General features: G+C 52.5%; 1 protein-coding gene across 1 annotated transcript; it reads left to right on the top strand.

The window, feature by feature from the left end:
- The first annotated feature begins 16 nt into the window (after positions 1–16).
- On the top strand, positions 17–25,471 carry C26H16orf74 (chromosome 26 C16orf74 homolog). Its single transcript, XM_051169308.1, has 4 exons — positions 17–142; positions 4,431–4,476; positions 22,290–22,433; positions 25,035–25,471. The coding sequence occupies exons 1-4, from the start codon at positions 56–58 to the stop codon at positions 25,091–25,093; spliced, it is 336 nt and encodes a 111-aa protein (XP_051025265.1). The 5' UTR covers positions 17–55; the 3' UTR covers positions 25,094–25,471.
- The last annotated feature ends 80 nt before the right edge of the window (positions 25,472–25,551 follow it).

Below are 25,551 nucleotides of genomic sequence, written 5' to 3'. Positions count from 1 at the left end.
CAGGTGCCGGGCGGGGGCCGAGGCAAGCGCCGCTGCAGGGAGAGCAGGCCGGGCCATGACCCCCGCGGCCCTCGGCTGCAGGCGCGTCGCCTGGTGTCCCTCACGGTTGCCAGCGTCCGCGCACAGCGCGCCCCAGGAAGCGGTGAGTGTGCGCGTGCCGTGCGCGCCACGGCGGACGCACTGGGACCTGGCCTTTGGAGATCTGGGACGTGGGGAGGGACCCAGGACCCCTCGTAGATACCTGGGACGATGGGGACCCCGGGGTGAGGCCCCCGGGACGGTGGAGATGCAGGTTGCGGAACCCAGGAGGGTAGGGACCACGGGTAGGGTGGAGACGGAGGAGGGGTGGCCTATGGAGACCCTAAGGCAGTGGGGACCCCAGAGTGATGGAGGACCCTTTGGCCTCAGGCGTCCCACAACTTCCCGCGGACTTCGGGCTGCTCAGCTCGGGCCCCCTGTGGCCGCGTGTCTGACATCGGGCGGGGGCGTGTCCCGCGCGTGGCAGCCTCAGGCCCCTCTATGCACCCGGCCTGGTTGTCAGGTTGGCGAGCACTCGAGCGGGGTGGGGGCAGAACGCCTCGAGAGAAACCGCTTCCCTCCAAGTGTTTCGAATGTATTATTGATGAGCTGCCTCGCTTAGGGGCGCCCAGTACATCAAAGCAGCTTTGCAACCGCAAAGGGCGACCCGCTCGAAGCAGGCACTTCTCTTGGCAGGGCTGGCCTCGGCAGATCTGGGGAGGGCGCTTATTAAAAAGAGGACCCGCAGCTCCCCTTGGGGACTCTGAGGGCAGGAAGGACTTCTGGCCGCAATGTAGGATAGAACTATTAGAACACGCCCTGTTTTGCAAATGAGGAAACTGAGTCCCACATGGCTTCTCCTGAGTTGCAGACTCTGATGTCTCTCTCAGTCTGAGACACTTCCAGGAAGTCCTGGTTGTGCCGCCAGCAGAACACCTCTTACCTGTCCACAGCCCTTTTCCCACCCAGGACACAACATAGCCTGGTCCTGTCCTGGTCCTCCTTGCCCGGGTCCCAGTGCTCTGCACTGGAAAGAGTCTTGTGTATTTATGGAAAGACTTAATCCCTCTACCAGCCCCCGAAGCCTTGGAAAGCTGTGTCTAATCTGTCCCTGGAAGGGCTCAGCTGGTGGGCACACACCAGGCAGGAGTGTGTGTCCCCTAGGGAGGCGTAGGTCACTCAGGAGACTTTAAAAGCAACTTGTCCTCTTCCTGGGCTGAGGTCGCTGAGCCAGCAGTTGGTCTGTGCCAGACCTGCACTGGCTGTTTTCACACTCACACCAGCCCTTTACCCAGAGCCTCTTCTTGTCCCCATTTTAAAGGCAGAAAACTGAGGCAGGAAGGTAGAAAAGTCCAGGTGTTAGCCCCAAGGCAGCAGGGGATGGCGTTCATCTTGGGGCAGGGTAAGTTTAGCCAGGCCTGTAGAATCATGGGAAATGAGCCCACCCTAGATACTGATAGAGGACACCCCACTAAAGAGAAACCCATTTTGAGTGTCATCCTCCCAGGCCCCACACAGCCGTGGTCTCCCGATAGTAGCCACCAAGGTCACAGTACCCATCTCTCTGTCCCTGTGTTCAATCCGGGAAAAAATATTAAATTTATTCGTATGTGTTTCGCTTGCATCTATATTGCCCCATATACAAACCTGGTGCCCTTGGAGGTCATTGGATCCCAAGCAGCTGGAGTTACAGCTTTTCACCACTGAACTACCTTCCCCCTCCCACCGCCACCCATCTTCCCCCTCCATGTACAATCTTGACTACTCCAGGAAAGATGGTAGTACGTTTCCTCACAGCACAATATAGGAGTTGCCCTATGGACACTTTCTTGCTCTGTAGGTTTTATTGTTTAGAAGGTGTTTTTAATGGTCTGTAAGAGGCTAAGTGAGGCATGGGGTGTCACCAAGTGGCCCAGAGCAGGCAGTAACCCCCTGGGAAGCTGGGGCTAGCCCCAGGTGGGGTTTTGGTGGCCCTTGGCCTCTCTAGCTTCCCTGAGACTCTCAGGTTGGCAGCCTGGCCTTGGGGGTGTGGGGGTAGGGAGGTACCCCAAGGCTAGCATCTGTTTCTCAGCATGTTGCTGTGGCTGGAATTGAAAGAACTCTAATCCTGCCACACAAATAAAGTGACTTTCCTAAAGAAGGAAGAAACCCAGATGTGGGTGTGCCCAGCATGCCCAAGGCAGGAAACAGCTCTGTGCAAGAGCTTGGAAAACAGCTAAGAGACCAGGTTGCCCTGCCCAGCCTCCCCCAGCCTCTGAGGTTCACACGCCTAGCCAACGGTCACATTCCTCCCTTCTGACTTCTCCTGCCCAGCCTGGTCCTTAAAGGAGGGCTTTGTTAAGGAGGTGGGGTGAAGTGGCACTGTGACTCAGTCTCTCTTGGCAGAAGTGACTGGGCAGAGACCATGGCCAGGGGGGCTCCCAGCCCAACTGCCTACTTGCTGTGCATTCTTCCATTCACAACAGCTAATGGCACAATCAGGACTCTGGCTAAGGTAGCCAAGATTCCAAAGGAGGAAGCAAAGAGGCCCAGCCCAGGCCAGTCGCAGGTCCACACTGAATCACAGAGGATATATGTGTCCCACACAGGACGCAGACATCCTGCCTTCAGTATGGGGCCTGTCACTCCGTCCTTCAGCAGCTCTAGGTTTGTGTGACCCAGTCTCCCCCAGACATAGACTGGAGCCTGTCCTTTATTGTTGTTGTTTTGGTTTTTTGGGGGGTTTGTTTGTTTGTTTGTTTTGTTTTTTGTTTGTTTGTTTGTTTTGTTTTGTTTGAGACAGGGTTTTTCTGCGTAGCCTTGGCTGTCCTGGACTTGCTGTATAGACCAGGATAGCCTCGAACTCACAGAGATCTGCCTGCCTCTGCCTCTCAGAGTACTGGGATTACAGGCATGCACCACTGCACTTGGCTTTGGAGCCTGCCCTCTATGAGGTGCGTATCGTGACTTCTGACCTTTTCTATGTGTTGCAAACCCATGAAAGCTGGGTGTCGAAGTCACCTCTGATGGACACTGGTCTCCAAGGCCCACAGAAACCCTCACTGCCCACTTCCTGAGTCTCTTCCCATAGCCTTGACTGTGTCCTGTGCCATACAATGGGTGAGCCTTCCCTCACTCCTGCTTGGAGGGGTATAGACCCTGCAAGGGGAAGTGGGGTTTTCTAGCTGCCTGTTTGTCATTGAGGAAGATCCGGTGACAAGGTTTTATGTCTCCAAGCCTGTGTTCCAGAGGGACTGTAAACAGAGCCCAGTCACTCTAAAGGGAGGCTCTTCACCCCCACTAAGGTGTAAAGTGAGAGATCTTCATGCCCGGGTACCCGGGTTGCCTCCTGGGCTTTAGGGTAAGTGGCAGCCTGTCACTTTGTCACTTCCCTCTGCTTACTTACGGCCACTCTCCTAGCTGAGCTGAGACCTGGGCTGAGTGATAGATGACCCTTGACCCCTCAATCAGTAGGGTCCTGTGGGGGGAGAGAGAGTTCTTTTGAGACAGGGTCTCACTCACATAGCCCACTCAGGCCCCAAGTTCCCTGTGTAGCTGGGGCTAGCTAGCCTTGAATTACTTATCTCCGAGCCTCGACCTCCTGAGTTGCAAGGATTCTAGGTGTGCACCACCGTGCCTGGCTTGGTGTGCATTTTCATTTTTCTTTTTTTTTTTAATAATTTATTTAATTTTAATTTATGTGTATGTGTTAGTGTAGGGGTGTCAGGTCTTGGAGTTGCAAACACTTGTGAGCTGCCATGTGGGTGCTGGGAATTGAACTCAGGACCTCTGGAAGAGCAGGCTCTTAACCACTGAGCCATCTCTCCAGCCCAATCTCTGGAGTTCTAAGGCAAGAGTGGTAGGAAAGTCAGGAGAATGTGGGTGAGACCTGTTCTAATGCTCTATAGACCAGGGGCACAGCCTGTTATGGCTCAATCTATCCCAAGAATCGGTATTGAGGGCACAGGGGGCTGGGCTGTGGCTCAGTGGAACAGTGGATACGCCTGCTATGCACAAGGTCCTGGGTTCAGTCCCCAGCACCACAATAAATGAATGAGGTAGACACTGAGGTCAAACGACTAGAAACCTTGAAGATCAGCAGGGGAGAGGTTATTTAGGAAGATTACCTGCCACGGTAGGTTTCATCTGCTCCACAGCCTGTGGGCCTTCCCTCTATGAAGCTGGCCACTGCCCTGTGGCCCCTAAAAGTTAAGGGGCCTGACCAGCTTCACCTGAACTTTCCTGTACAGCAGCCTTCTGCCCGCAGCACAAGCCCAGATGTGGTCAGCAGGCACTCTGACTTCACAGCTGGCTTGTTCCTCCACTACTTCCTGTTGTGTGCCCATCTGGCTATGTAGGGGTCCGGCCACGTGTGGCCGTTATGATGACATCCCCACCCACCCCCGACTCTGAGTGCTCTCCTTTCTTCACAGGCCTGCAGAGGTGACACCATGGGACTGAAGCCCTCCTGTCTGAAAGGTAAGGCAGAGTGTGGGCTTTGGGGGCAAGGGGTATGGGGGAGCAGAAAGGGGAGGATCCGAGGTGGAAATAGTATAGGAGATCTAGAAGCTTGGGGTGCTGGCCTGGACTGATGGGACCTCTATCTGTAAAAGCAGTCCATGTATACAGTAGGTACACTATAAATGCTTGCTCTGCCTCTGCAACTTCCTCCCACCTCCCTTCATCAGAATTCAGTACCCTAGGGCTTCAGTTTCTTCCTTAGAGGGAAAGTTCCAGAAAATGAGGGTACCTGGGGAGGGAGAAGCCAGACATAACTCAGGGAGTTGCCTCCCAGGACACCCTGGATACCTGCCATCACCCAGGTGAGAGGTCACCTTGGCTAGTTCTAGAAGGGTGCAGAATCAGTGAGAAGTGTTGGCGGAGGCAGCACAGACCTTTGTTTGATATCCAGAGGGCACCTGAGCCCCCATGGCCCCCATGGGAGACACCCAAAGGCTTCTGATGTGCCCCTGTGACACAGGCATGGTCCCCACCCTTATCTCCCAGCCTTGAAGTCCAGACCTGCCCTGGACAGCCTTGCCAAGTACCATAGGCATACCACCTAACCACTTGTCATCCAGCTTGGATATGGCTCCATCAGCCAGCTCCCACAGGCCACAGGACCATACCAACCTTTGTTCTCACTGTCTGGTGTGTTTTCTTTTTCTTTTTAAAAAAGATTTGTTTGGGGCCTGGAGAGATGGCTCAGAGGTTAAGAGCACTGACTGTTCTTCCAGAGGTCCTGAGTTCAATTCCCAGCAACCACATGGTGGTTCACAACCATCTATAATGTGATCTGATGCCCTCTTCCGGCCTGCCGGTGTACCTGCAGGCAAAGCACTATATACATAATAAGTTTTTTTTTTTTTTTTTTAAGATTTGTTTATTTATTATTTGTACAGTAAGCATTCTGTCTGCATGTGTGCCTGCAGGCCAGAAAGGGGCACCAGATCTCATTATAGACGGTTGTGAGCCACCATGTGTGGTTGCTGGGAATTGAACTCAGGACCTTTGGAAGAGCAGACAGTGTTCTTAACCTCTGAGCCATCTCTCCAGCCCCCTGGTATGTTTTCTTGATGGCCACTTCCAAACACATACTCACTACCCTACATGCTCAGCCACCAGCCTGAACACAGGTTCCCTTCCCTGCCCACCCCAGGCTCCCTTCCTCAGCCTTCTCTTACCCTTCTGTCCTCTAAGATCAGCCTGCTCAGGGGCCTGTGTTCCCCAACCTGCAAGCTCTCTCCAGAATAGTGGCCTTGGTTTCCTTGTCCATCAAGTGTGGTCATGACAGGCTGTGGGTGTTGAGTAGTGTCAAGCACCCGGCACACAGGCTACTACTAGGGTGCAGCTCTTACTATTATCCCTGTGCCCTTTTGCCCCCTGGGATTTGCAGTCCTTTGTCTGGGGTCTTAGGAGACTTAAGGGCTCTGGGTACAGGCTAAAACATTGATTGCAGTGAACCTGAGCGGGGTGAGCCTGGTGTGGTGGTGCACACCTTTAATTCCGGCACTTGGAAGGCAGAGGCAGGCAGATCTTTGAGTTCGAAGCCAGCCTGGTCTACAGAGTGAGTTCTAGGACAGCCAGAGCTACACAGAGAAACCTTGTCTCAAAAAATAATAATAATAATAAGATGAACTTCTAGGAAGACAGAGAGAATCTCTGCCCGCCCCATTCCCATCCTAGCCCCCAAAAGAATGAAAAGGCCAGGAAGAGGTGGCTGCATATGTCTTCTGAGCTTCTCTCTCTCTCTCTCTCTCTCTCTCTCTCTCTCTCTCTCTCTCTCTCTGTGTGTGTGTGTGTGTGTGTGTGTGTGTGTGTGTGTATGTGTTGGGGGGACAGATACAGGACAACATCTGATTGGCCCAATCCCAATTGAGGTCTTATGCCTTGGCCTTGGGAGGGTGGGGCATCTTGACTGACAGCTCCCCCGGGACTGTTAGCAAAGGGGGAGTGCTGTGTCGCTTACAAGGTGGCCCAGATGTTGGAGTAGCAGAGTCAGCCCCCACCACACTCCAGACCTGGCTCTCTCCAAGACCCCAGGCTCACCGAGCAGATGAATGAATGAGTGCCCACATGTGGAAGTGGCTGAACATGGAGCAGCTGGTGGCAGGGTGGTTAAGGCCTGAGTGGCTCCTTCTGTGGCTGTGGCCATGAGCTTTAGCCTGTGGACCCTTTATCTCTGTGGCTATGAATCCATCCTCTACTGTGCCTGTGGGTCCTCCTAGTGCCCAGCACAAAGCATTGATCTCTGTGATGTCACTTTTCTGTAACCATCCAGCATAGACATAAAGTTTACCCTGATGACCTGTTAGTGCACATAGAATGCCTTGCCACTGTGACCACTGCCCCCTGCCCCTGACATCTGTACTTTTCTCTCTACAGTGTCAACAACTCCCAATGCCTTGTTCATGTGGGCCCCAGGGTTCTAAGAGATTCTGATGCCTCCTGTGCATAGACCATTTTTTTGCCTGGCTGTGTTCACAGAGCATTGTATTTTCCAGTGTGTTATAGACTATTCCTGTGTGTCATAGGACTGGAAAAAGTTTCATAGTGTGGATCTTCAGCCAGCTTCACATTACTGACACAAAATGCCTGAGATAAACAACTTATAAAGATGAAAGGTTTATTGTGGCTCACAGTTTCAGATCATCCCATCCATGGTTAGTTTGGGTACACCACGTGTGATTGGAGAGTGTAAAGAACGAGATGCTCGGGGACTGGAGAGATAGATCGGCGGTTAAGAGCACTGACTGTTCTTCCAAAGGACCCGGGTTCAATTCCCAGCACCTACACGGCAGCTCACAGCTGTCTATAACTCCAAGATCTGACACCCTCACACAGACATATATGCAGGCAAAACATCAATGCACATAAAATAAAAATAAATAAATTATATTTAAAAAAAAGAATGAGATGCCCAAATTAGAAAGGGTTGGGGCAGAGGCCAGGGTCTTCATATATGTCTCTAGTGTGTATCCTCAATGACAAAACTGGGCTTGCTTTCTACAAGTGTCCCCATGGGCTGGGGATCAGGACTGTGACACATACGCCTTTTAGGGATATTTAGGCATATATGTGTAATTCCACCACTTGTGAGTCTGAGGCAGGAGGATTTCTACAAATTTCAAGTCAGTTCCAGGCCAGTCTGGGCTACACCATCACCCTATCTCTAACTAAAGAGTAATAGACCTGTGGTCCAGTGGGGCGGGACATGTTTTATCTTTCTCCTAACCATCAGTGGGGACCAGCCTGGTTATATCTGGATGCCTGAGATGGTTCGGGCAGGGACATAGACTAATTCTCCACAGGACACACCTCCATCCCACGCCACCACAAGCCTAAAAGCCACACTGTGCACCAAGGAGGAGCTTCGTCACCTCGTGCGGTTTTCATTGAGTGCTTTGGGTGTGTTAGACTTGGCCTGCCTCCAGCCACTCAGCCTTGGTCCCTGGAGGTGATGAAGCCCACAAAAGCCTAGAAATGGCTCAGGGCATGGAACGGGCAGAGAGTCCCAAGATGCCTCACCGAACTTATGTCAAGACCTAAGACCTTCCTCTACCATGGAACCTTCTGTCTGTGTCTGTCTTTCTGTTTCTGTGTGTGTGTGTGTGTCTGTCTGTCTGTCTGTCTGTCTGTCTGTCTGTCTGTCTCTCTCTCTCTCTCTCACACACACACCTCTATCCTCCTGCCTTTTCCTCTTTGCTTCTGAGTGCCCAGGCTGCCCCATTCCAGGGTGCTGTGTCTCTGTGACGTCCTTAGCTTGATTAAACCTCCAATAAGGCTAGGTTCACCCTGGAGCCGATTCACCCCTAGAGGTGGGCAGGGGTGCTGCTGTGGCTCATGAGACAACAGAAGCAAAGAGACTCAGCCAGGATTTTCCCAGCTCCTCTGTCCCTGGGGCTCAGTGGACTAATCTCCCTTGTAAGGTGCCTGGCTCCAAGCCACCTCAGGGCTCCAAACCAGCTTTACTCCCTTGTGCGTACAACACAGGGCACATACATCTGCTGCACAGCACAGCATTCCGCCACCCAGAGCCTGGCTCTGCTTAGCTCTCCAAACCCAGTTTCCATGAATCCCCCTGTCAGGATGCCCCCTGTGTGTGTCTCTGGCCTCAGGGTTTTCAGGGGAAAGTGAGACATCTTCCACCCAGCCACCTGTGGAGAATTCTACTAAGTTCCTTCCGTGGATTCTGCTGGGGGCTCACCCACCGACAGCACCATCCCCTTAGAGGCCAGGGCACTCAGAAATGTGTAGCTGTCGTGGTGGTGGACCCTGGAGAGAGGAGGATGGTGAGCTGGGCTAGCCTGGGCTACACAATGAGCCCTCGCTTAAATTATTTTTAATGTGCTGGGAAGTGGTGGCTCATGCATTTAATCCCAGCACTCAGGAGGCAGAGGCAAGTGGATCTCTGAGAGTTCCAGGCCAGCCTGATCTACAAATTGAGTTTCAGGACAGCCCTGTATTGGAAAACAAACAAATGGGCTGGAGAGATGGCTCAGAGGTTAAGAGTGCTGGCTGCTCTTCCAAAGGTCCTGAGTTCAATTTCCAGCAACCATGCGGTGGCTCACAACCATCTATAATGAGACCTGGTGCCCTCTTCTGGTGTGCAGGTGTACATGCAGACAGAACATTGTATAACAAACAAACAAACAAACAAACAGCTAGGTTATGGGGTGGCAAGATGGCTGAGCAGTTTAAGAGCACTTGTTCTTGCAAAAGGTTTGTGTTTAATTCCCACCTTACATGGTGACCCACAACGGTCCATAACTCCAAATCCAGGGAGTCCAACATCATCTTCTAACTTCTGCCAACACAAACGTAAATGCAAGCAAAACACTCATCCACATAAAATATATAGTCTTTTAAAAACTAATATATTTTTAAAGATTCGTTTACTTTTAATTATGTGTATGTGTGTGGGTTTGCACTCCTGAGGTCAGGTGAGGCCAGAAGAGGGACTCAGATTCCCCGGAAGCTAGAACTCCAGGGGGTTGTGAGCTGCCTGAGGTGGGTGCTAGGAACCAAATGAGGGCCTCAGGTCCTTTACAAAAACAGCAAGAGCTCCTGACTGCTGAGCCTTCTCACCAGCCTCCCATTCCCCAAATACTAATTTCTCAATAGCACACTGGCTCCTTCAGTGCCACTCTCCTCAATGACCCCTGCTTCCCACACCTGTTCTTCCCCCAAAGTCGGCTTCCCACCATTTTTTATCTCCTCCTGCCAGCGGGCCTTTGTACCTACTGGTCCCTCTGCCAGAGACACGGTTCTCATACCCAGGGTAGCTCCAGTATCCGTCCAGTCCAGCCTAATGTTGGGGTCCCTCACAGCTCCTCAGCATCTATCCTGTGCCCCCCCCCCTTTTTAAGATTTATTTATTATGTATACAGTGTTTTTACCTGCCTGTTCCCCTGCATGCCAGAAGAGGGCACCAGATCTCACTCTAGATGGCTCATCGTGTGGTTACTGGGAATTGAACTCAGGACCTCTGGAAGAGCAGACAGTGCTCCTAACCTCTGAGCCATCTCCCCAGCCCCTCTCCTGTGCCTCCTTAGTCTGTATGTTCACACAGGCATATTTGCCTCCTCTTAGGGTCCCCGCACAATAAAGACACAGAGTGCACACTCAGTATGCTTGTTGGTGAAAGAAAGCTTGGCCCAGTTTACAACCCTGGTCCACTCCCAGAGAAGGCATTTAGCCACCTGGAGTCCCATGTGTGTCTAGCTTCTGTCCTGGCCTCAGATACAACCAGATCCCTACCCGACGGTGGTGGCATTGCTGGGCATTGAGGCTGGGCATTCTCCAGCCCCTAGGAAGCTGGAGCCCATTTTTTAAAAAATTTATTCATATTACATCTCAGTGGTTATCCCATCCCTTGTATCCTCCCATTCCTCCCTCCCTCTCATTTTCCCCTTACTCCCCTCCCCTATGACTGTGACTGAGGGGGACTTCCTCCCCTATATGCTCATAGGGTATCAAGACTCTCCTTGGTAGCCTGCTATCCTTCCTTGGAGCCCATTTTATAGATGAGGACATTAAAGGTCAAGAGGTCAAGGACTCAGTGCAGCTAAGATGGGAGACGATTTACAGGAGGCTGAACAGGATCCCCCTCAGGTAAGGATCCCAGGGTGTGAGGCCCCTGTGTCTCTTCCTTTAGCAATGAGATCCTTGCAGGTGTGTTAGCTGAGGCTCTTTGATGAGCTCACACTAGGTTTGAGGGGCTTTATCTAAACTGTAAACCCAGTGGGTGACGTCTGCATGGGCAGGGAGACAGAGAAGATGGCTATGAGAGCCTGCAGACAAGGGAGCCCCTTGGAACCAGGAGAGGCAAGAAGGAGCCACCCCTAGGGTTCCTGGCCCCAACACCACCTCCACTGCAGGCCAGTGGCCTCCAGAGCTGTGGGAGGATAGAGTCCCAAGGTCTCAAGCCACACAGTTTGTGGTCCTTTGTTAAGCAAGCCTCAGGACACTTGCCTGTGCTGGAAGGGAGAGGTCAGGCCAAGTTGCTGAGGGAGCCCAGGCCAACAATACAAAGTTGGTCAGTCAGTCTGTGCCCTCTGGCGAACTCAGAAGGAAGATGGTGAGGGGGGCTGCTTCTCCATTGTCACAGCTCCCAAGGCAGCGGCTCTCAACCCGTGGGTCACAACAGTAGCTAAATTACAGTTATGAGGTAGCCATGACAATAATTGGATGGTTGGTGGAGGAAGGGGTGTCCCCACATCATGAGGAACTGTATTAAAGGGCTGCAGCTTTAGGGAAGTTGAGAAACACTGTCCCAAGGGAACAGGAGAGTAGAATGGCCTTCAGAGAGAGTCCTGGCCAGCCTAATTCTGCACTGCAGGACTGACAAACAGGCCACGCCCCTCCTCAGCATTTAGAGATAGGTGCCTTTTCGCTCTGAAAGCCAACTCTAAGACTCTAGGAAAGGAAGAGAAGGAGAGCCAGTCCCAGCCCCACAGCCACCCCTAACCCTGGTCTGCTACTTAAATGCCCCTCTGGACCACCAGCCAACAAGAGTCCCCTAGGCTAGCAATTAGACCCCAAGCTCTGACAATGAGACCAGCGCACTGGCCTGTGTGGGTCAGTAGACTAAATAAAGCCCCTTCATTTCCCCTGCCCCATTTCCCACTCAGAACTTTCTAGGCCAGGAATCCAAAGCTTTCGACACACACGAGAGCCATCCAGAGTGTCTCGGGGGAGGGGAGCCAGGGCAGGGTCTGCTGCAACCTGGCTTCCCAGCAGATGGGCCAGGTGTCATGTGCTGGGTCCCAACTATCCTTTTTAATCCCTCCCCCCACACACACACACTATAAAATATAATTTAGTAGTTTCTGTACTCAGATCTATCAAGTTGAGTACTGTGTGCTATCTTTGTACAAACAGGAAAAACATTCAGTGTTCTAGGCCAAAAGGCCTATTGATTTCTGCACAGTGGTAAACCAGGGTACGTGTTTACCAAAGCTGGCTGAATAGCCAAAGTCTTCAAAATGCAAATTATGTGTCTGTTCTGTATGCATTTATATGTGTATGGCCAGGCACGACAGCATATGACTTCTTTTTTTTTTTTTTTCCCAAGACAAGGTTTCTCTGTGTAGCTTTTGCTGTCTTAGACTCACTTTGTAGATCAAGCTGGCCTTGAACTCACAGAGATCTGCCTGCCTCTGCCTCTTCCAGCTGGGCATGGTGGCTCTCGCACCTTTAATGCCAGCACTAAGGAGGCAGACACCGGTGGATCTCTGTAGTTCGAGGTCAGCCTGGTGTGTATGTGTGTATATCCATGTGTATGTATATATTTATATGTATGTGTTTATGTGTATATTATGTATCTATAATATATTTGTTTATTATTTCTACAAAAAGACTGGTGCTCAGTTGTCAATTCTGGTATTCAGCAGGTGGAGGCAGGAGGATCAGAAGTTCAAGGTCATCTTCAGCTATATAGAAAGTTCTAGGCCACCCAGGGTGGTCAGCACAGGGACCTGACAACAGATCCAGATCTCCTTCTGGAACCTTCTGTACAGAGCCTATGCAGGCTGAGCTCTGAGTGCACTGACCTTGAAAGCTGGTTTGAAACTCACGAGTACGTGATCTAGCCCCACTCCACGCAATGTCCAGCTCCCCGCCCCACTCTAGGACTTAACCCTCTTTTCTTTCTTGTCACCAGTGCTTAAGCTAAGCCTCGGCAACCCCAGTAGGTGGGAGCAGATGCCCTCCCTAATCGCCCATGTCCCCCACCCCCACCCCATGTGCTGGAGCCACTTAGTGAGCCTTGAAGCCACTCAAGACTCAGAAGTCAGCACCACACTGGCTGTTTATCTGTCGGGACACAGGCAGGTGTCTGGTCAGGAGGCTGGCCAGCCTACCCCTCTCAAGCCCACCTTCCCCACTTCTTGGCCAGGCATGGTGGCACAGGCCCTTAATGACAGAACTCTGAGGCAGAGGTGGGCTAGTTCCACAGGGGTTGTTGGACCAGCAGGAATACAGGGAAGAGAATACCCTCTCTGTGTGCCATGACAGTTTGGTGCATGTGCAGTGTGGCTTGAGCCGATCCCCAGCAGCTTTCCCCAGCAGTCCCCCAGCGTGTCCCTTTTACACTTTAGTGTTCTGTATGACACACTAGGTCCTTGATAGTTTCAGGACTTTGCCAAATGACCTAGCAGTCGAACCTGGTGCTCCCCACCTCCACCTATCACATGGCAGACGGACGTGCTGACAGATATCTGTCATTATCATTTCGCAATCTTATGGTGGAAAATGCCTTTGGGGGGTGGGGGTGGGACTGTTTCTTTTCTTTTCTTTCTTTCTTTTTTTTTTTTTTTCCTTTCTTCTTTTGATGAGAGTTGGGTCCAGGCAGACCTCCAGCTCATAATCCTCCTGCCTCAGCTTCTTGAGTGCTCAGAGAGGGCAGTAAATATCCTCAAAACACACTGCCAGTGGAATGTACTCTGTGGGAATGGAGCCTCCTGGTGTGGGGGTGCTTCAGCCCCTTGTGTGGCTACACCTTTCCTAGTGTGCGATGGGCTGTGCCAAGGACAGGAAACCAACAGCTCTCAGGTCCCTACTCCGAGCCATGAACACATACCAGGTTATTATCAAGAACAATGACACACTCACACCTGCACAACACACGCGCGCACACACACACACAATTTTCTTGAGACATAGTTTATTCTATAGCCCGGGCTGGCCTGGAACTTACTTTGTAGCCAAGGATAGCCTCAAATTCAACAGCCATCCTCCTGCCTCAGCTTCCCAAATGCTGGGATTATACAAATCACACCTGTGCTTCTCAACTGAGGTTGCTGTGTGTGTCTATGTGTGTCTGTGTCTGTGTGCGTACGCGTGTCCCACAATGAGAATGGGCCAGATTTTAGAGAAAAACAAATTGCACAGAGTAGGATGTGGTGATGTACACACTGTCACCTTCGAATGCAGGAGGCTGAGGCAGGAGGATCAAGAGTCCAAGGCCCGCGCAGAGGAGCAAGGCCTTATCTCAAGAAGTAAACAAATGAAACAGGGCAATCCTCCTGCCTCAGCTTCCCAGGTCCTGGGAAGGCATGTGTGCACGGTTGACCCAGAGATGACAGATGTGTGCAGTGAGTCCGACTTTGTTTGTTTCCAGCGACTAAGCTATGGCCACCCTCCTGTGTCCAGTTTAGGGCTGACAGGCTGAGGGCAAGGAGAAAAGGCCAAAGCTGACCGGTGATGAGGCCAGGGTTGGACCCTTTGAACTCCTTCACAATAGCTGAGACCCAGCAGCCTTCCCTGAGGGCCCTGCAGGATGGCAGACACTGGTTGCTGGATGTACAGGCGAGCAGGCGGGAGGCCAGCCCTTAGCCTGGACTCCCTGGGAACCTCTTCACAGGCCCCTCCCCGTGCAAGCTCCAGATGCAGGGCCCTGACGCAAACAGGAGCTTTTCCCTTAATTGAAAAGAGATTTTAAAGCATCTCTGTTGGGCCCAGGCTGTTGTGAAAAGGTAAAAACTAGCAGAGCCGTCAGCCATGGCAGCATCTGTGGCAACACTAGGCTTTTCCTGTGCTTGGGATTAAAAAAAGAGAGGGAAGGGACATGAAGGGCTAGAAGTCTGGATCCCTCACCCGCATTTGCCCTTTGAGTTCTGAGAGAGTCTTAGCTTTCTCTGTCTGCTCAGCCCCTGTTTCCTGCCCCTAGGGCCTTTGCTAAGGCAGCAGCTGCCCTAGCACCCTTCTCTGTCCCTCCTGCTGCTTGGATTGGGCCCCTCTGAGCATCCTCCTGAACTCCCACCATCTCCCCTCAAGCCAGCAATGGTCTGTGGTTTGTCCTCATGCCTCTTGGGACCAACCCAGACTCCTAAGTTTCTGTGTGACTTCACCATGTCTCAGCATGGTGGCCCTTCCCAGTGAAGTGTTTACCCGGGGGTCTGTCCCTTCTTTCCCCAAGCAGACCCTGCAATCCGTGTAGTCCATTTGTTGGGAAGAATGATCTCAGTGCTTTCCCTCCCCCCAAAGAAAAGCATGAGTAAGAAGTCGCCTGGCGGGACTGGAGCGATGGCTCAGAGGTTAAGAGCACTAACTACTCTTCTAGAGGTTCTGAGTTCAAATCCCAGCAACCACATGGTGGCTCACAACCATCTATAATGAGATCTGGTGCCTTCTTCTGACCTGCAGATGTACATAATAAATAAATTAATTAATTAATAATTAATAATAGATAAACACATAATAATAAATAAATCTTTTTTTTTAAGTCACCTGGCAGCTGCTTTTGGTGAAAAGGATATGAAGTGAGTTTACCCAGAGCCAACACTCACCGCCTTCCGTCCTGACGTAGGCAGGACCTCACATGATTGCCTACTTGGCACAAAGGGGAAGCATGTGATAGAGCTTGGCGGAATGTCCAGGGCTGGAGACAACAGGCACAAGGTGGGGGAGGGTTATGGAATACTGGCTAGCTACCTTTGATAGGGAAACCATTTCTCCCCCCCCACCCCCGTTCTTTCTCTGGCTGGAACCTGGGTATGAGGCAGGGAGGGCTCAGTGGGGCAGGCAGAGAAGCATCTGTGGGGTCATTTTGGTCTCCGTTGTGTGCCCAGCGCACGGTGTCAATGCTTGGCACACAGTTGGTGCATAATAGATGCTATTGCCAGACCGGAGCTCCTCCAGGGCCAGAGCCGGGATTGGTCCTGTAGTCAGAAGCGAGTAACAGAGGTGTGATGCAACAAGTGGGCAGTCCTGGCCCAGACAGGCCTCTTTCCCAAGTCCATGGCCATTCAACAAGAAAGGGAAAGGTGACTCCCAGGTACCATGCTGAGACTGAGCTTTCTTTCTTTCTTTCACTGATTTTATTATGTATACAGTCCTCTGCCTGCATGTACACCTGCAGGCCAGAAGAGGGCATCAGATCACATTATGGATGGTTGTGAGCCACCATGTGGTTGCTGGGAATTGAACTCAGGACCTCTAGAAGAGCAGCCAGGGCTCTTAACCTCTGAGCCATCTCTGCAGCCAGAGGCTGAACTCTTGATCCTTCTGCCTCTACCTTATCCTGAAGCCTGAGGTTGCAGGCCTGTGCCATCACCCCCTTTCTATATGCTGCTATGGATGGACCCCAAGGCATTGTGCATACTGGGAGAGCTCTCTACCTGCTAAGATCACTTCCAGCTCCCAGAACCAGTAATATTCTGTGTAGCATCCACCCCGGCTGTATTCAGAGACTGGTAGAGCCTCCTGGCGTACACATGGGTGCATCTGCACTCCAGGTGCCTGGGATTGGTTCGTTTGTTGAGGACGTGCTAAAGATGAATTGCCTGGCATTAGTGACAGCTGGTACCCCTGGAAGGTGCAATAAGAGGTGTTCTTTGATGGGATATATTAATGACAGTCTAGCCCAGTGGTTCTCAACCTCCCTAGCTGTGACCCTTTACTATAGTTCCTTATGTTGTGGTGACCACCCTGCCCAACCATAAAATTATTTCCATTGCTGCTTCACAACTGTAATTTTGATACTGTTATGAATTATAATGTAAATGTCTGTGTTTTCCAACAGTCTTAGGTGACTCTTGTGAAAGGGTTGTTTGTGGGGTCACGACACTCAGGTTGAGAAACATTGGTCTAGCCCTTCTGTGGGGGTCATTTTGTACCCTCATCAGGGGAGAAATAGGAATTTGAAACAGGTGGAGCCACTGCCAACTTCTGTCTGCCTCCAGCTGTGCTGGTTTTGGCAGGTTGCTGTGTCTTGGGTGTGAAAGTTGCTTCCTTGAAGAGGGGAGTCATTGGACAGGCTCCCAGCAGCCCCGAGTGCTGTTTTACAAAGAGCCAGTAGAGGGCACCTGTGAGCCATAAATGCCTGCTCAGGACCAGAACTTTACCTGAGCCTGTCGTGACCTGGGGAAGCTTAGGGGATTGCTGAGCGCAGGGGATCCTAGGTAAGCTAGATGAGGGGTCATGGGCATGAGCTCCCTTGGCCCTGAGCTTTAGAACAGTCAGGAATGAGAGCTGAGGCAGAAAGGGTTAGAGGCACAGGTGACTATCAGGGGAGTAACAGGCCCTGCTTACCTCATCTGGAGAGGCTGCAGCAGGGGGTTGGCCAGCTTGGTGGGGAGACAGCAACCAGCTTAGTGTCCCCCAGTGCCTTGCCAGTGGGACTCCTGCAGGCCATGTAGCCCACATGCATATGGTTTCTATAAGCTCCATTTTTTAACAGCCAGGGAGATCAAGGCTCAAGGAGCCAAAGAGCCAAGACACCCATCTGCACAGTCACCCTAGTTCGGGGGTTCCCAACCGGGGCTGCTTTAACCTCCAGGAAGCTTTTGCGGCCAGTGCCTGGCTCACGGAAAGCAGAGACTCAGCCCCTTTGGGGGTAAAGGAGACTTCTGGGTAACTGTTTCCCAGGGTAAAAGCCAAAAGGAGACAATAGGAAGAAATATGGGTGTGGTGAGGCACCCTTGCAATCCCAGCACTTGGGAGTTGTGGGCAGGAGGGTTGGGAGGGTAAGGCCAGCCTTGGCTGTGGGAAGCCCTGGCTCAAAGTCAGAAGAAACCTCAGATTCCTCCCACAGGCAGCCATGGGATCGTCGCCACCACAGCCAGCAGAGGGCAGAGCTAGCTCTAAGCCCATCCTTGCCAAGGTTGTGTGTCCCACGTCTGAGTTCAGCTTTAGGCTGGGTCTGTGGGGTCTGGTTTGCCTAGAGACTGGCGTGCTGCAGAGAAGGAAGGTCAAGGCAGGAGACCCCAGCACTTGGCACAGCCCAGGAAGGACTCCTGCATAGGCTCCAGGCCTACCACAAGCCTGGGTCCCTGGTCTGCAGCCGGCCTCACCTGCCCCTCTGGAAACAGGCTTCGAATAGCCAGGGGCAGGCGTGGAACTGACATGACAGCTGTGGCCCCTAGGGTGGCTAGCATTTGTGTTGTAATCTTCACTGTTGCCTAATCCTCCCGAGAGCTTTGCTTCTGCCCAAAGGCTGTGAGCCTGCGCACTGGGGTTTAGGGGGAGGCCAGGGAGCTGCCCCTCCCCTCTCCCTCCCTCCCCTCTCCCTCCCTCCCCTCTCATTTCTTCTCCCAGTCTCCCTTCCTCTTCCCTGTTTACTCCCATCTCCACCTCCCTGCCTCCCTCTTATTCTCCTGCCCCCTTCCTTTCTCCCTGCTTCCTCCTTCTCCCCCCCTCCCCACCTCCTCCCACCTTCTCCTCCTCCCCCATCCTCCCTGCATCAAGCTTTTTTCCTGGAATCCTCGAGCCCCACATACTTCCAGCTTAAGCTGAGGGCTCTGTGCTCAAGCTCCACACCTTGTTAGGACTTAAGTCCTGCCAGCAGAGAGTGATTCTTTACTATTGGTTGGTAGGGCTGGTGAGGAGGGAAGCTCTCTCATGAGCGGGAGGCCCCTCTGTCGCTGTGGGATGATCAGCATCTCCTTGTGTTAAGGTCTCTCAGGGCCCAATCCCCAAGGCCCCTGGCTATGTAAGTCTTTCACTCAGTCACATACAAAGGGCCCAGATGCGAGCTCTGCCCACATAGCCAGGCTTTGCTTTCAGATTTAAGGTGGGCATGCATGTGCCCAGGCTGTGATGCTCTGTTGGCCCGTTGGGATGTCAGACTGGTCCTGGACCAACTTTCTGGGGATCATCCTGGTGTGGGGCAGAAGGGGCTGGCCAGCCACAGCTCTTATTCCGGGACCTTTAGGCTGCCTGCTTATAAACAGCATGATCAGGGTGGGTTCGTGCCCTGCCATCCCTGTGGATCCTTGGCTACCACAGAGGTAGAGTTGTAGGTGCCAGCCTGCTACCAAGGCAGGGGTAGTTACTGTAGAGCTCTGTACAGGGAACTGTGTGCTGCATCTTTCATGATTGCTGGAACAGGAAGTACCAGCACTGGGAGTTGGCTTGGGGACCCTGGCTATTCCTTTCTAAATGGTCAGCCATTTCTGAGTTATTGCTCTCTCTGCTCCTCAGTTTTTACATCTGTGTAATGGGCAGGTAGAGCTTGGCAGAGGGCGCTATGGACATAGGGGAAAGATCATTACACACACACACACACACACACACACACACACACACACCGGGAACAGGGCTTGGTGCCTAGCAACGCCCTTGGCTGCTTTCCATGCTGGCTCCTGTGTGACACCCTTGTGTCTAGCCTGTGCTAGAATGTCTCAGCCAAGGAAGTTCAGGGTCTCTAAGTCAGGGGAAGGGATTGAAAGATGGGCTGGAGCTTGGCAGGCCTCAGAGTAAGATGGGGTGAAAGTAGGAGTGAGGAAGATGAGGAGAGAGATGCTGGCCATGTTTTGGTCACCATGGTGACTGTTTCCCAACAGAGATGGATAGCTTGGCTTCTAATTTTTGTCAATAGGAAAAGGAACAGGGTGAGGAGCACAGGCTAAAAGCAAGGGCGACACAGAGTCAGGCCTCACGCCTGGCTTTCAGAAGGCCATGGTGTAGTGGCAGCTGGGAGGTCATCGACCCAGGGGTTCAGGGTGATAGAGGACAGCAGAGAGGAGCTACCATGAGCTTGGATCACAGGAGGGCCAAGTGGTCCTCCACAGGGGCCTGTATCCTCTGGGGATTTTGAGCTGTAGCTTTTCTATCACTGCCTTCCAAACTGCCAGAATCCTTAGCCAATAGGCTGGTAGCTTCTCCTGGGAGAGACCTAAGAAGCTGGCTCCTTTAAGGTATTGGTGAAGAAGTGTGTCCATCTGTTGGTGGCCCCCTATGAGATGAGGCCAGGCGCCAACTCCAGTCCCCCAACCCCCACCCTATGTATAAGGCCACCAATGCTGCCAGTGCCAGCTGCTCCTCAAGGTCCTTTACATATGATGAGTTGCTAGGAGGACCATGACGGGCCTCACTAAGACAGGTCACACTCAGTCACAGGGATACACCCCTGGCTGCCCCACCTGTGGAGTCACAGAGGGTGCTGACCCCTCCCTGACACTGCCATATGACCATGCGACTGTGCACACACAGTGTGGTGCTTACCCGTGATGACACCCAGTATCCTTACCAGGGAGGTACCTTGAGCCTTTGTGTCCTGTTCTGTTGTGGGTTAAGAGGTCATGGGGGCTCATGCCTGTAATCCCAGCACTGAGGGGGCTGAGGCAGGAGGATTAAAAGTTTGTGACTAGCCTGGGATACATAATGAGACCCTGTCTCAAACCAAAGAAAGGAAAAGAAAAAAATAGAACCTCCCACATGGCCATTGGCCCAAGGACTGTCATTTCTTCCCATTTAAAAAAAAAAAAAAAAAAATATATATATATATATATATATATATATATATATATATATATATATATGTAAATGGTTATGAGCCACCATGTGGTTGTGGGAATTGAACTCAGGACCTCTAGAGAAAAGCAGTCAGTGCTCTCAACCTCTGAGCCATCCCTCCAGCCCCCATTCTGTTCTTTAGAATGAATCCCAAGTCTGCTCCCCACTAGGACGGAAGTACCACATCTTGGGGACACCCTGACAGTGGCCGGGGCTTCCCTGTGTTGAGTTAGGGACAGTCACTTAGGACTCTATGATTTTTAGCCCCCTGTTGCATCCTGCAGCACTTGTTCCTGGAAATCTGACCAAGGCTGTGTGGGAATGAAGGGAGGGACAGACACACAGACAGAAAAGCTGGGCTCAGTCAGGCCGTGCTTTCCCTGTGGAGGGTAGCCACTGTATAACCACAGCAGGGAAACTTGGTGCACTCTTGTGTACAACATAAGGAAGAGGGGTTGGCTAGTCTTGGTGCCAGGTCTCTGTAGGGGAGCATCATCTGGACTAAACATCCAGGAGAAGGAAGCTGCTGTCAGCATCCCTCCTGGACCGAGGGAGGCTTTGCCGTCTCTGTGGATCTGAGATACAGGGATTCTTGACATGGCAGTGCCCATGCCAATGATACATATTCACTCAGGGCTTCCTCCACTCCACACAGACCCCAAGTCTTTAGGATAAAGACAGGACCCCAAATTCAAAGGTATCTGAAGGTTTTGATTATTTAATTTAGAATAAAAAAACCTTGCCACTTGCTCTGCTCCAGGATCTGTGCTGGGCTTATGGGGACAAATAAGAAAATGGTGGCTACCTTGAGGTGCCCTCATCAAAAGCAAGAGATAAGAGCTTCCCCCTCAGTGCCTGTGAATAAGTAAACACAGACAGCTCAGAGCAGTCATGCGTTCATAGCCTGAACCATGTTCCCCCAAAATGAACATACTATGCTAGGGTTTGAGAGATGGATAGAAACTCATTCCCTGGTAACAGAGAGTGCATTCCAAATAGGGGGCCAGCATATGCAAAGGTGTGAGCCGTTTAATCCCAGTACTCAGGAGGCAGAGGCTGGGGGGTCACTGTGAGTTCGAGACCAGCCTGGTCTACAAAGTGAGTCCAGGACAGCCAGGGCTGTGTGAGGGGATGGAGGAAGCCAGTGACTTTGGAGACCATCACGCTGGGGAGTATGGCAGCAGTCATGGTGCTGGAACAGTGGCTGAGAGCTTCCATCTGACCCGTGAGCAGGAGGCAGAGATAGAGAGCACACACTCAGAATAGCACCCCCAGTGACACACCTCCTCCAACAAGACCACGCCTCCTAATCCTTCCCAAGCAGTTCCACCAGCTGGGACCCAAGCATTCAAATATACGAACCTGGGGGAGCCATTCTCACTCAAACCAGTACAGACAGGTAGCGACAACTCACTGGAGATCTGTAGCTTGGGAGGGTGAGAGCAGCCGTGCTGAATTAGGGACATGTCCAAACTGACAAGGTGGCACAGGCAGCTGGAACATTTGAATTGAGGCTTAGTGACGCATGCCTGTTGTCCCAGTGCCTAGGAAGCTGAGGTGACATAGTTACTACATGTTTGAGGACAGCCCAAGTCATGAAGCAAGACCTTACCTCACACATGTGCACAAAAAAAAGGACCAGGGCTTTCCCTGAATAGCCTTCATACAAAGATATTCCCAGTGGCTGGAGAGATGGCTCAGCTGTTAAAGTCTAGGCTCACAACTAGACCATCAAGGGACATTCCCAGGCTCAGGAGAAGCATGCAACCAGCATGGAGACTTGTAGAAAACACTCTGAGGAGATGCCACTCAAGGCCTATCATCGCTTGCAAGCATATCTCTGGGGACAGGCAGAGCTCAGTGTCCTCATGGAGCTGTGTGAGATGCCTTTCCATCTCCTGCGCCTCGGTTTCCCCATCAGTGCAGTGAGAAAGGCAGCATCCCTTTGTGGAGTGTGGGCACTCTCAGAGTGTGGCAGAGGGACTGGGTGACTTTGGCAGGCACTGCCCAGAGGGGCTGATGATGTCCTTTCTGTCATGTCATGTGTCCCTCAGGCTTTAAGATGTGTGTCAGCAGCAGCAGCAGCAGCCATGACGAGGCCCCCGTGCTGAGTGACAATCACCTGAGCGTTCCCCACATCATCGTTACGCCCCCAACTCCGACTGGAGTGGGGCTCTCCAGGGACTCCAAGCAGCCAGGTGAGGCAACACCACTACACAGGAGACCGCTCCCAGGACCCCTTCCGTGTCATGGCCTGACCTGGTTCCCATCTCCCCCTCCCCCCCGAGCTTGTTAATATATGCTCCTCTCTTTGGCCATTCCAGTCTGGGCCCCTTCGCCATGATGCCAGCCCTGCCTGGCAAGTTGTGGCTCATCGAACAATTGCCTGGGCAGACCCTGCTGGCAGCTGGGAGGAGGATGGATTGGTCTGGGCTGGTCCCCATGCCATGTCTTAGCACAACAGCAGTGGGCAGAATCCTCCATGGCACTCGGACAACAGGATAGACTGGGAAACAGCCCTACGCTAGGTGGTAGCTATTCTTGGGTCTTCCAGGTGTGAGGGAAATGTTCCTGGACAGACAGCATGACAGGGTGGGGTGCAGACTGGCATCTCCTCTGTCTCCTTTTGATGCCCTCGGAGTTGGTAGGAGAGGAACCACTCTCCTGTGCACTGAATGGAGATGCATTGAGCCAGGCCTGGTGGGGCAGGTCCACAATCCCAGCTACTGGAAAAACCGAGACAGGGGAAGCACAAGCCCAAGGCTGCCTGAACTCCAAAGAAAGCTCAAGGCCAGCCAGGGCAACTTAGCCAGACCCTGTCTCAAAATAAATGTTGCAAAGGGGTTGCCTATGCTCAGGGGTGGGCGGAGCGCTCATGGCTCTGACTTTATTATTCCCAACACCAAAGGGGAAAAAAGGTGACTGACGGGGGACAGCGGGGCTGGTGGCCCATGCTAAGGGAATGGGTCATTTTCTCACAGGTCCTTGGGAACTGACTTAGTATAGACCTCACCCCTTGGCTACAGATGGGTAAACTGAGGCTGATAAATAAATGATGTAGAGACATCATTGAGTCCCATCGGGGTGGGTGGCATCCTGGAGGAGCAGGCCCACAAGGAATAGGTCGCAGGGAGAGGTAGGAGTAACTCTCAGTTGATAGGCTGAGAGCCCAGAGCACCACCCTGGATCCCTGTAGAAGGCAGCCAACCACACCAGTTACCAGTCTGCCAGGCCACCCTCTTAAAGAAACCGTCACCTCAGTATCACCACATGGAGGACCAAGCTTCCAGGAGAGGACACAGGGCCCTCTGGGGACAAGCTCTAGCCAAACCCCAGCACTCAGTCTCTTTTGAGGCCCTTCCCAGAGCCCCTCACCAGGAGAAGCGATGTGATGGAGGCACACCTCCACTTTCTCTCATTCCAACACTAGGGGCTGAAGGAGGAAAGGACCTTAACTCCCCTGAATGCCCACAGTGAGGTGGGAGAAGGAGCCAGGCTCCCGGCCCATTTCTTCCCCGCTCACAGCTAGTGTCTATGCAGACACGCAAGACAGCAGAGACCCAGGCCTCAGCTTTGCCATAAGCCCAGGTCTCTCCCCAGGCCTCAGCATCCCCTCCTGTAGAGTTCCCAAGGTCACTAGTTATCCCACAAAATTGTGGGGTGACATTTCAGGCGAAAGCTGAGCACTTTTTTTGTTTTTTGTTTTTTTTTCCCCGAGACAGGGTTTCTCTGTGTAGCCTTGGCCATCCTGGACTCACTTTGTAGACCAGGCTGGCCTCGAATTCACAGCGATCCCCCTGCCTCTGCCTCCCGAGTGCTGGGATTAAAGGCGTGTGCCGCCATGCCTGGCTTTTTTTTTTTTTTTTTTTTTTTTTTTTTTGGTTTTTTGAGACAAGGTCTCTCTGTGTTAGCCTTGGCTGTCCTGGAGCCACTTTGTAGACCAGGCTGGCCTTGAACTCACAGCGATCCGCCTGCCTCTGCCTCCCAAGTGCAGGTGCGCCACCATGCCCGGCTCAAAACTGAGCACTTATGGAGGCTTCTGAACCCTGGGAGAAGTCCCTTTTAAGTTTGGACGACTGTGAGGTGCGCAGATCCAGAGGGGTGGCCCACGCAGTCTCTTGAACCCACAGTTTCTGGAACCACCACGCTTCCAGAATTCCTGAGCCTGAATTCTACCTGCCTCTCAGGGCTTCCTGAGCCTGAATTCTACCTGCCCCTCAGGGCTTCCTGAGCCTCAATGTCATCCTCTGTGCAGGGAAGACAAGAGAGGTGGAGGTCAGGCAAGAACCTCAGGCCCTGCACGTGCCGGTGCTGTTGATGCTGCCTATGGGGATGATTAAAACAGAACAGCAGTGGACTACACCAGGGCCCTGAAAGCTGGAAACACTTGTCACATACTCCAGGAGTCCTGAGGAAGCACCCCAACTTGGACACCTCCCCCAGATCCATAAGCACGAGGAGACTCTGATCTCCTCAAGTCCCCAGGAGGGACCAAGTGGTGGACTCGAGGCACTGGGGATGTCTTAGCCTTTGGTGACCCTGATGCTAGGCTGTGGGGGCCTTGGATGAAGAAGGTTGGGCAGAGGACACGTTAAGGTGAAGGGAACCCCCTCTTGATTTTTGTTTGTTTGTTTTTGGTTTTTTGTTTTTCAAGACAGGATTTCTCTGTGTAGCCTTGACTGTCCTGGCCTCGGACTCACAGCGATCTGCCTACCTCTGCCTCCCAAGTGCTGGAATTAAAGGTGTGTGCCACCACTGCCCGGGCCCCCTTCCTGATTTTGATCCCCTCTTTCTTCTAGTCTGGATGGATGAGTTGGGGGCTTACCAAGATGATGGTGAATTGGAGCCTGAAGCCTGAGAAGCTACCACGTGGTGGGACTTATGTGGCAGCTCCTTGCCCCACTGCCCCTTGCCCTGGGTGTTGGGGGCACGGCTACCTGGGCAGCTGGATGGGGACAGCGAACTGGGCCCTGGACAAAGACAGGGTTGGCCAGAGAGGAACGCAGCAGGTCTCTGGCCCCAGTTGAGCAGACATCATCTGTCACTTCCACGTTCTTGCCAACCCAGACCTTGGCTTGGTGAAGAGGAGGCCGTCCCGCCCTCCGGCCACTGCGATCATGGACCCTGGCCCTCAAGGGCACAGCATACAAGGACTTCCCGCCAGAGGAGGCCCTCTGCTTTTTACAAGTTGTTTTACAGGTACGGAACCCATGTCCTAAGCGAGATTTATAAATAAAGCTCCTTTGTGATTTTTGGGGGTCCTGCTTCTTGGGTTGTGGGGGCACGGGGGGGGGGGGGGGGGGGACGCGGGTGTGT

Source organism: Acomys russatus, chromosome 26 (genome assembly GCF_903995435.1).
Source record: "Acomys russatus chromosome 26, mAcoRus1.1, whole genome shotgun sequence".
In the NCBI taxonomy this organism is placed as follows: Eukaryota; Metazoa; Chordata; class Mammalia; order Rodentia; family Muridae; genus Acomys; species Acomys russatus.
The sequence above is the reverse complement of the archived record's forward strand: the minus strand, read 5'-3'. Positions and strand labels throughout refer to the sequence as shown.